This window comes from Psammomys obesus, unplaced genomic scaffold, assembly GCF_907164565.1.
Source record: "Psammomys obesus unplaced genomic scaffold, mPsaObe1.curated_primary_1811, whole genome shotgun sequence".
Lineage (NCBI taxonomy): Eukaryota > Metazoa > Chordata > Mammalia > Rodentia > Muridae > Psammomys > Psammomys obesus.
The window spans coordinates 45,022-56,075 of NW_026596129.1; the positions used below are offsets into that span (position 1 = coordinate 45,022).

Here is an 11,054-nt window from a genome sequence, read left to right on the forward strand (position 1 = left end):
CTCACCTTGCTGCTCTTAATGTGGCTATCATAGTCTTGGAAGAGCTGGTGATAGGCTGCCTGCAACTGAGCCAGCTTCCGCCTGTGCAAAAGGAGCAAAAGGAATACAGCCACAGACTGCATATTAAAGTTTCACCCTCTTCCTTCTTGTCCCATAAAATAGCTGAAGTGTGGGCTTTCTGGATTATATCTGGGTTCCTGAGGCCATCAACTCTTAAGGCCAGCTTTGCTAACTGCAAGGATTCACTTCAACTGACTTGGCTACTACATAGTTCATGCTTTCCTTAAAGCCAAAGTCCTGGAATGTTTCTAACAAGGGCTAGAGTACAACTCAGGAGTAGAACCTGTGCCCTAGTGTGCTTAAGGCCCTACACTCTATCTCTAGCACAGAAAAGAAAATAAAGGGACATTGTTCTAAATTAAAGGAAACCCAAAAGGATGCTAAACCAGATGCCAATAGCCGGTTGAGAACCTGTACAGGCATTGTAGACCAGATAAGGAGTCTTTAGGGACAACTTAAAGCCACTATAGCTCATTGCTTTCCTTACACCAAGAGCCTATTTTAACTCTGGTGAAAAGAACCTATGTAGGACACACAATAAACTATGAGTGTGAATGGAAAATATTTCTGTTTACATGTAATAGTTGACTCTGTCATTAACAAGGCAGGGGGAGAAAATTGGCCCTTCTCTACACAGCCAGTTCCTACCAGGACTCTCCAGAAGGCAGAAAGCACCACGGGTCCTCTGATCTCTTGGTCCCGAGTCTACCAGCCACTCACTTTTCCTCTGAGGCAGCCTGTCGCTCCATTCGAAGGGCAGCCTCCACACTCTGGTTCTGCATGCGCAGCTGGTCCACCTGCACACTATGCTGCTGCTGCAGGGCTTCCCGCTCACTCTCCAGCTGTCTGACCTGCTCACTAACAGCTCGCATCCTGATATGCAACAAAAGAGAACATGCTGAGGGAACTGTGAGCAGGGCAGACTGTAGAAGGGTCCTGAATAACCTGTGTCTGAGAGCTGATTCTGGTGGCAGGGTAAAGGGACCATGTCAAGACAGCAGTTGGAATATGTAAAATACAAAACATCTCCTGACATGTATTGCCTCTACGCAGGGGCCCAACAGTCATGTGCAGTTGGAAAGGAGGTAGACTAAGAAGAGGATAAGGTACCTGCGTCCTAAACTGCTGCTGGACCAGGTGGGAGGAGTCCCTGGAAAGGTACCAAAGCAGTCTGGGTAAAGGGATGTCAAGAGACTGTTCTAGAAGCATCAGGGTAGACTGCCATCTGAGCTCATTAGCACTGAGCTCAGGGATAGGCAGGAAGTACTGTGATACTCACAACTCAGCTGAAGTCCCAGGCACCCTCATTTGAGGCTCAGGTTCCATACCTGGGTTATACAGCCTCACGGTGTAGGACACCGCATCAATAGTCTCCACAGAGAATTCATCTCTCCCTCTATACTGTAAAAGCTTATGTTGTCTCACTTATATCATCCATGGTCCACTTATCTTCTAACCCTGGCCCATAACACCCCACAGTTTTCCTCCAACTCCTCAGCACCCTGGTATCTCCCTGTGTCCTATGTGCTCATTACAAAAGAATGGGTCTCTTGAGGAAGACCTCTGAAGGCAGATCACCTCAATTCTGCTAAAGCAGGTCTGGACTGGGCCTGCTCCCCTTTGTCCTAGTCTCACACTGCCCTTCCCCCACCCACCCACCACCAGTGGTCTCTAAACGCAAGTTTAACTCTCCTCCCTCCCACAGGATAGGAGCCCCAACCCACTTCTCTACAAACACAATGACTATCTACTGCACTGAGAGGGCCAGGGTTACCCTATTAGCTTCACCAACTACCTAGAGGACAGCAGCAAGGCAGTATGAGAGGCACAATAGTGGCCATGCCTGTGACTCAATAATCCCATGTGACAACCCAATCCCCTTGGCAAAAGAAAGTGAGTGACAGTCCCAAGGACACTAGCTGACAAAACCAGCCAAACTCAGTTTTCTGCCAGGAATCAGAAATGTTGGTACATGCCTGGCAGAGGATGCCAACCTGACCAATTCCCAACAGAAACATGGGGTCCAGAGTCTCTAATAAAAAGTAGTTCATGAGGGCTCTGTGCTTTTCGTGGAAATGACTGGATGTATTCATTCTTCTTCACCTAGGACTTTCTGCCTTGGTAGAATCCCACTGCGTATCAGTCTGGAGAGTAAGCTCTTAAGTATGATCTTAGGGGCCCTACAGTGCTTCTTAAAGAATAAGTTGAATCCCAATGTGATGGTTTGAATGAAAATTCCTCCCCTAGGCTCATAGGAGTAGCATTATTTGAAAGGATTAGGACATGTGGCCTTGTTGGAATATGTGCAGCCTTGTTGGGAAGTGAATCACTAGGGGTGGGCTTAGGTTTCAAATGATCAAGCCTGGCCCAGTAGCTCACTCACTGTTCCTGCTGCCTGACAATCCAAATGTGTAACTCTCAGCTACCTCTCTAGCACCATGTCTGTCTGCTTGCCGCCATGTTTCCCACCACGAAAATAATGGACTAAACCTCGGAATATAAGCAAGCTACAATTAAATGTTTTCCTTACAAGAGTTTCCATGGTCATAGTGTCTCTTCACAGCAATAGAAATCCTAAATAAGCACCCAATAAAGAGTCAGAGCCTAGAAGCAACAGCTGGAACTAGATTCCTGGATAGCTGGCCAGGGCTCTCACAAGGCAGCCCTGAGAGCGTCAGGGAATTTAGGAAAAGATTGTCAGTCATTCTTCTCAGAGGACAGAGGAATTCCTAGGGGCACCTACATTTGCCTCATTCCAAATCCTGGAAGGGGCCCACTGGGCTAGCTTCTCCTCCCCACTCACCTTCCCTCTAAAGTTTGCTGTTCCTTGGTGGCAGCCTCCAAACGACTCTGGCTCTCTTGGAGTTCTCCCAGCAGTGATGTCACCTGGGCTTTCACGGAGGCCTTGTCCTCAGCCATCTGCTGTAAGAGAAAGGTCATTTCCTATCAGTGCTGCTTTCTCCCATGATGCCCACTTTTGACTTCCCTAAGACCTGAGGCAGCCTTTAAGCCGCTGATGTATCAAGGGCTTCTCTTGCCTCTCAGCACCTATAAACCTAGATACTTTGGAACCTCATTAGCCCAGTGGCTATCTGTCTTCCCCCAGTCACCAACCTTGACTCTCAGCTGGTAATGAACTTTTCTCAGTCTCTTTGAGACTCTGTAAAAAGAGACCAGACTCAAATACAGCAACAAAAATAAACACCTAGTCCATACATACAACAAGTGAGAAGTTTCAGTATGACAAAGGAGACTAGATTTTTTTTTTTAAATACTGAGCACTAAACCAGCAAGAAGGCTCATTGAGTAAAGATACTTGCTACCAAGGCCTATAATCTGAGTTTGATCTTCAAAATCCACATGGTGAAAGGAGAGAAACCAACTAATAACAGTCTCTTCTGAGTGTAAACCATGATCAGCTCAGCCAAACTTTAAGGTTGACCAAACTTTAACATGTATTCAAACAGTTTAAGATGACATTCCTATAATGTTCCAGGCCCCTTCGTGGATCCTACTTTTAAATGTTAAAGAAACTGACACTTGACATAGGCTTGACCTTTGCTAGAAGCCTTGCCAGCCATGACTCCTTCCTCTATCCTTCTCAAAGCCTATGTATTTCCTATGACCCTAACCCTGTCTCAAAAACCTGACTGCAACTCCTTTGAAATGGAATCATCAGTAGGGAAAGGACTTAGACTTCTAGTCTCCAAGTATGGTAAAAAAAAAAAAAAAAAAAAAAAAAAAAAAAAAAACTACCTTTGATTGTACAAGCCTGTAATGACACTGGTCTCATCACATTGACACTAATTTCCTTTGTCAGGCACTTGAGCTCCTTCCTCTGACCAAATCCTTCATTTTCTTTTTTTTTTTCTTTTTTTGTTTTTTTAATATTAGTTACAGTTTATTAACTTTGTATCCCAGCTGTAGCCCCCTCTCTCATTCCCTCCAAATCCCACCTTCCCTCCCTCATCTTCTCCTTGCCCCTTTCCAAGTCCACTGATAGGGGAGGTCCTCCTCCCATTTCATCTTACTCTGGTTTATCAAGTATCTTCAGGACTGGCTGTAAAGTAAATCCTTCATTTTCTTTCTAGCTCTATCTCTGTCTTTATTTCTTGAAGTCCTAGAAACTGAACTTCAGGCCTCACACATGCAAAGAATGCATTCTATTACTGAGCCACACTCTGGGCCCTATTCTCATTTTTAAAAGTCTCAGTCATCGGGTGGAGAGATGGCTTAGTGGTTAAAAGTACTTGCTACTCTTTAGAAGACCAGAGTTCAGTTCCTAGCACCACAACTGTCTGGTAGCTTACAGTCACCTGGAATTCTAGTTTGAGGAGATCTGATACTATCTGGCCTCCAAGGGCACTTGCACACAGACACAGACACAGACACAAAAATAAGACACATAAATAAAAATAAATCTCAAAAAAAGGTAAAATACCCAGTTACCTCTGCAGATCACCAGAACTCATCTAGCTCTTTCCCTTTCATTGTCATCAGTTACGAAACAAAACCTGTTTTCATAGCCTTAGTAACTGTCCACCTTTATGTTTCACATTGGTATCCTTATAAAGAGAGGAGGGCTGTGAGACAGCTCAGCGGTCTCAGTGGGTAAAGATGCCTGCCATGAAATCTAACCACCTAAGTTTGATCTTTGGGATTCACATTAGAAGGAGAGAACTGGCTCCTGAAAGTTGTGCTGCGACCCGCATGTGCACACCATGGCACATGTGTGAGGGCATGAACAGGTACACGGTACACAAAATAAAATTTAATAAAAAAAATTTTAAGAGAAAAGGCCATGTGACAAGAGAGTTGGGAAGCACCAAGGATTACCAACACCGACAATACAGTTGGAGTACTACCTAAAACAGCTCTTGTGAGGAAGCCACCTGCACATGCCTTCATCTTAGGCCTCTGACCTCCAAAACTAGGGACAATCTCTGTTGTCTCAGCCCTCAGTGTGCATACCTTGCTGCTCTTTCCCCAGATAAGAAGCAAATGCTTTGACCAGGTACTCCCAGCCTCACTGTGAACTTAGCCCCACAATGTAAAACTTTACTATGGCACATCCTCCCTACCCTTTCTCCCCAGATTGTCACTCCCAGATGGCACAATCCCTTCTCAACCATTGTCACTAGGGTCCTGAAAACAGCCAGTCCAAAAAGGTCCTGAAGTATACTCTCACTCCACACTAAGCACACCATTCTTTAGGGAGAGTGCAATACAGGGCCAACTTACAGGCCTGGGGTCACATATTTCCTCCCAAGGCTCCTGGGGATCATTTCTGAGCACCCTGGGAAATCCTACCTGATGTGAGTACCTTGATTTATTAGGGGCTTAGGGGTCAGCTAGGCTGTCTGGGCAGGGTCTGTGAGGACTTTGGAACACATGGTATGGTGCGTGGTAGACTTCAGGGTGGCTTGAAACTAAGCAAGCTGGGTCAGGTACCCAAACACTCCATGCCTTCAAAAGTGAGCCCAGTATAAACGTTGGCTCCCAGGGCTCAAGCACATTTCCTAGGTGACAGTGTTCTATGCACGCTGGCCCCACTGCTCACAGCTGGGAGCAATCAAGCCTGAAGAGGTCCTGAGGAACCCCAACAACATGCTTTCTCTGGGAACATGAGCATCACTATGGTCTTCAAACACAGGTGGGGCAGAAAGGCCTCCCCACCCATCAGCTACCTGCTGGCATTTCTTCAGGTGCTCCATATCCTTTAAGGCCTGTTCCCTCTGCCTCCGAAGGTCAAGCTTCTCCAAGCTCAGTCTTTCCACCAGCTTCCTGGCTTCCTGGAATTTGCACATAAGGAATTCCTTCTCCTCCCGCTGGCTGACCTGAAACTGTAGCAGCTCCTCACAGCGTTCCCTTAGCATTTGATTGCTCTGTCGGATAGCATCTGGGCACAGGGAAGATAGCAAAGGAAATGTGAGTCCTGACAGCCAGGCACTCCTCTAATACTAGGAGGCTTTTCTCTAAGAAGTCAAACTAGTTCCCAGCCAATTTCACTGAGTTATGCACCCAAATATCTCCAATGCATTAGTAAAACACATCATCCACATTAAAGGAATACATCAAAATCAACTTTCTTTTATAGCATTTATATTCTGGTCAATTGGAGGTATCCCTACCCTGGAACAGGAATTCCCAGTCCTCCCAGGATGGGGGGCCCTAAACATGCCTGCAGGACTTGGGGAGGTAGGGAGACAGTCCCCAAGGCAAATTTCACTCTGTAGTTTCTAGCTGCAGCCTGGGAGCCCAGAAGGTGCAGACAGGAGAAGTTAGCAGCCACTCTGAGTTTCGTTTTCAGCTGCATATTCAAGAACAGTTAACATCCACCTTACAAAATGAGGGTGACAGGAGAAAGGAGCAGTGCCAGCGCAGAAGACACACTCAAAGATCTCCTACCACTGGAGCTAGCTATGTCTTTCCAAGAGCAGGCCATAGTCCACCTTAGGAAAACAACCCTCTCTCCCCCAAGAAAAACCATATCCCCTCCCACCTAAAAGCTTGCTGTGTCCCAAGAAAGATCAAACCTACTCCCATTGATCCCTACAGCCCACTTTTCTCCTACCCACTGTGGCTTCTCAGCTTGTGCTCCTTCCCCCTCCCTTTTCCATTCCCAGGTACTGGCTTTGAACCACAGTATTTCCTGCATGTGAATCTTCACAGAGAACCCCACCTGAAACCAAGCAGGAAGATGGCTAAGTTTGAAATGCTGGCTGGTTCTGGGGCACATCATGATCTCATACCCTGCCAATAATGAGGTGCAGGTAAAAAGAAATTCTGTCCTTAGTGTGCCAGGCCTTTCCTGATTTTTTTTTTTTTTTTTTTTTTTTTTTTTTTTTTTTTTTTTTTTTTTTACTTCATGCTTCCTTCACACTGCAATCTTTACCTCGGAGCTCTTGATTCTCTTCCAGACAGCGCTGAAGGGTCTCAGAAGTACCCTGCTCTGAAGGCAGATGTAGCATTGTTGGCTTCCCTAGAGAAGATTCTTCACCCGGCATGTCCTGATCCCCTGCTGGGCCACCACTGGGCTGCACCATCTCACTCAGCTGATTCTTCCACAGGTGCCTGCTCATCCAAAAAGACAGTGTCTAGAACAAAAAGGCAGTAGGAGTACATGACACAGAGCAGAGTTCTCTCAAACAGCACAAGGCACTTAATCTGTACAGAAGCTATAAACATCAGTTCATAGCAAAAGGCCGGTCATTTTGTCTTAGTGGAACCAGACACAAAAGTACAGTTTGGGGTCTAAGATGTAGCAAATACTCCCATTCCAAAATAAGAGAATTATAGCGAGAAAGGACAGTATACTGGAAGCTGTATATCTCCCACACACCTTCAAGTAGAAGGAGAGGGTCTTGGCTCCTCACCAAATGTAGCGGAATGATTGATATATCCATGTCCTAAACCCTGCAACCTATAAATATGACTTTACTTGAGGCAGGGGGGGGGTGGAGGGTCTTTACAGATATAGTTAAATTAAGGATCTTAAGTCAGGCATGGTGGAATATGTCTTTAATCTCAGTACTTGGAAGGTAATCAGGCAAATCTTTTTGAGTTCAAGACCAGCCTGGTCTACATAGTAAGAACCTGTCTGGCAAAAATTAAGGCTCTCAAATTGAGATCATACAGAGTTACATGCATGGTCTATGACCCCAAGAACAAGTACCCTTCTGAAAAAACAGACAAAACAGGTCTGGGAATGTAGTTCAGTGGTAGAGCACTTACCTAGCATTCATAAGGCCCTAGGTTCAATTCCCAGCTCCTCACATATACATACGAGACAGAAGAAAGAGGAAAATAGGTGGAAACACAGGGAAATGGCCATGAGAAGACAGAAGCTGAGACTAGATTGATATAACCACAAGCCAAGGAACAACTGAGCCACCAATAATTGAAAGACACAGGAAAGATATTCTTATACAATTTGCAGATGGACCATAGCCTAGTTTACTCTCTGATTTTATTCTCCTGACCTCCAGAACTGTGAGATATAAAATTTCTGTTGTTTTAAGCCACAGGCCCTGTGGTTACTTCTTATAGGAATCAAGAAAACTCAGTTTGGTAAGAGAGACTTCAGGAGACCACACTGTACCTGAGAAGTGTTCTTTGAGGATGGAGGGAACCTCTGGTGTATTCTGTATGCTAAGAAATTTGAAAGTCTAACTTCGGGTGTCAGTCTGAGACAAAAGACCCGTGATTTGCTTATGTTGTCTTGTAAACCAGATTAGAGAGCATTCAGAACAGTGCTAATCCAGAGACCTTCTAAATCCTGCCTAAGACTGACTACCAGGAAGAGGACAATCTCAGTGTAAGTAAAAGAACCTGAGCAGGATCAGCCTTTGAGAGAGTGAGATAGCAGAGGAGGCTTTTCGGGAAGCTGAAGGTGAAAAGGAGGGTAGGGTCGGCTGGGTAAGCTCTAGCAGATGGATCTGTGGGTAGCAACAGTTTTAGGGTAAATAGCCAAACAGTTCCAAGCTGTCCTCACTCCTGAATTCTAGATACAAATATCAAACTACTTGGATGTTTAGAAGTCTTCTCAAGGGGCTGGAGAAATTGCTCAGCTGTTAGAGGAGTCCTCACTGCTCTTCCAGTGTACTCAAGTTCAGTTCCCAGCACCCATGTTGGGTAGCTCACAACCTTCTATAACCCCAGCTCAAGTGGATTAGGAACTCAAGGGAAAGGGATCTACATGAGACTGACTCAAAAAATATTGAATTACGGGCAAGTGAGACAGCTCAGTGGATAAATGCTCTTGCTAGGCAAGCCTGGCGACCTGAGAACACAAGTAAAGGTGGAAAAGAAATACCTGAGTCAGTGTTGTCCTCTGACCTCTACACTTTCTGGCCATGGCACCTGTGTTCGTGTACACATCATGCATGCACACACACACACACACAAACAGTAAGTAAATACTGTACGTAACATACAAATTATGTTTCAATAATGCTGTTATTGAAAATCATAATGGGTGGAGCAAGAGATGATGGGCTCAGTGGTTATGAGCACTTGCTGGATTTGCAGAGGATAGTTCTCAGCACCCAGAAGGTAGCTCACAAACATCTGTATCTCCAATCCCAGAGGATCTGACACCTTCTTCTGACCTCCTTGGGCACCAGGAAAGCATGTAATACACATACATACCCACAGGCAAAACAGCTCTACACATAAAATAACACCTTTTTAAAAAAGAAAATAATCATGGTAGAGGATTATAAGAGGTGTGAATTAAAGTTAGTTATGAGCTAATAGTGACACCTAAGAAATGTGCACATGGAACTTACTCTATTATTATTTCTACTTTTGTACATTTAAATTTTTTTCAAAAATAAAAGTCTGAGAGCACTACCATCTTTCACCTGGATTACTGGAATAATCTCTTTACAGACCACCATACTTTGCTTCTTCCCTTGCCCTTTACATTCATTTTACCCAACTGGAGCCAGTTACCTCAAAGATAACTCAGACTACTTCTCTCCTCTACCATGAACCCATTTCTCCCATTGTAAAAGAAAAAATCTGTACAACAGCCTACAAGGTCCCAAACCACCTAATTCCCTTTCCTTCCTTCCTGCTTGCCTTCCTTCCTCTCAGCCAACTATTCCTCCCTGGCTCTCTCTGCTCCTGCTACCAGTCCTTCCTTTTTCCTAGGAAATGCCAAGACAACACTTTCATTCTCAAGTCAAATAAGTGGTATGCGGACAAGCAAACAGATTACTACTAATCATTTGCAAAGTGAACTGACGTGCTATGTTTAGCTGTCAAGGTACACTTGAAAACTTTTTAAAGACTTCAAATGTACTCAAGTTCGATAAACAGCTTGGCCTGTTGGCACACACCTGTTAGTTACTCCAGTGCTCGAAAGGCTGAGGCAGGAGAATCTTGAGTTCGAGGTCTGCCTGTCCTACATCGCAAAATGTACTTCAGAAGAATCTGATCGACAGAAAAGGTCTTCGAAACCAGAAGAGTTCTAGCACCAGGTGCTAAGCTAAGCCCTTAGGCGACAGCTGCAGTGGAGGGAAGAAAAGAATCAGGCCGACCAGCCGCCCACCTGGGTAGCAAATCAGCGCGCCTCAACCGATGCTCTAGAAACATAAGGCAGAACAAACTGGGCCTAAGGTGGGGGTGGGGGTGGACCTCTGGAGCTTCGGAAGCTGCGGAATGGCCACCGATGTAGCCCTGTCTTTGAAGAAGAGGACCACACCTGTCAGCAGAGTCGGCCTGAAGTGAAGAGGACGGGAGAAGCGGGATCCGACCGCTCCGACAGAATCGGAGCTCCTACAAAGTCTTAATCAGGCGGTCACCTTTCCCTTTTCTGCTGTGGAAAACCCCGCTTCCGGCTTCCGGTGTCGTAAGTGTGGGATCCGGAAGTAAAACACAGACTCGAGGCCGTGGAGATTAACTAGAGATGCGAAAATTCAATAGTGCCTCACCCTGCTCCAAAGAAAAGCCTTAGACCACTGGCCTGCATTGGCCAACAGAACAGTGCAACGCTCTTCACTGATAAAGATCACACTCAACACACAGAGGCATACACACACACTTTTTTTTGAAGCAGTGTATCCTAGCTGCCCTATGTAGATCAGGCTGGCCTTGAATCTACCTATCTCTGCTTCCCGTCTGCTGGGATTAAAGTAGTGCGTCACCACAACCACACTCGCCCCACCCCATTTTCAAGGCGTCGCATCCGCACTGAAACACCCTAGTGTTGGTCTGGTCCTGCCACTGGGATCTCTGCCGCCAGGCCCCATGGAAAAAGCCTAGAGGAAGCTGCGAATGCCCAGCCCAGAAGACTAATCAGCTAAGGAAGGCGTGGCTACGCTGATAGAGGAAGTGGGGTCATGGGGAGGCGACAGGTCTCCGGGGTCCAGAGGAAAACTAGACCATACATTATGACTGGGATGGCGATGGGGACAAAGGAGAACTGTATGGAGCTGCACTTATGCCAGCTAAACACCGCAATCGCCGAGCAGAGGCATCTGGGACGG

At 45.8% G+C, this 11,054-nt stretch overlaps 1 protein-coding gene across 13 annotated transcripts in view; it reads right to left on the reverse strand.

Moving 5' to 3' along the window:
• Ikbkg (inhibitor of nuclear factor kappa B kinase regulatory subunit gamma) overlaps positions 1-11,054 on the reverse strand; it is a 39,760-nt gene that overhangs the window by 10,321 nt on the left and 18,385 nt on the right. For 3 of the 13 annotated variants that reach the window (XM_055591827.1, XM_055591826.1, XM_055591825.1), the window contains exons 3-8: positions 9,906-10,073; positions 6,956-7,157; positions 5,748-5,959; positions 2,864-2,982; positions 781-933; positions 6-81 (exon numbers count right to left, since the gene is read on the reverse strand). In XM_055591827.1, coding sequence (XP_055447802.1) covers positions 6-81; positions 781-933; positions 2,864-2,982; positions 5,748-5,959; positions 6,956-7,142 — 747 coding nt within the window. In that variant the 5' untranslated portion in view covers positions 7,143-7,157; positions 9,906-10,073. Of the gene's footprint in view, positions 1-5; positions 82-780; positions 934-2,863; positions 2,983-5,747; positions 5,960-6,955; positions 7,158-9,905; positions 10,998-11,054 lie in introns of those variants that run through there. The other 10 variants (XM_055591829.1, XM_055591830.1, XM_055591836.1 and 7 more) reach the window with 8 other exon arrangements.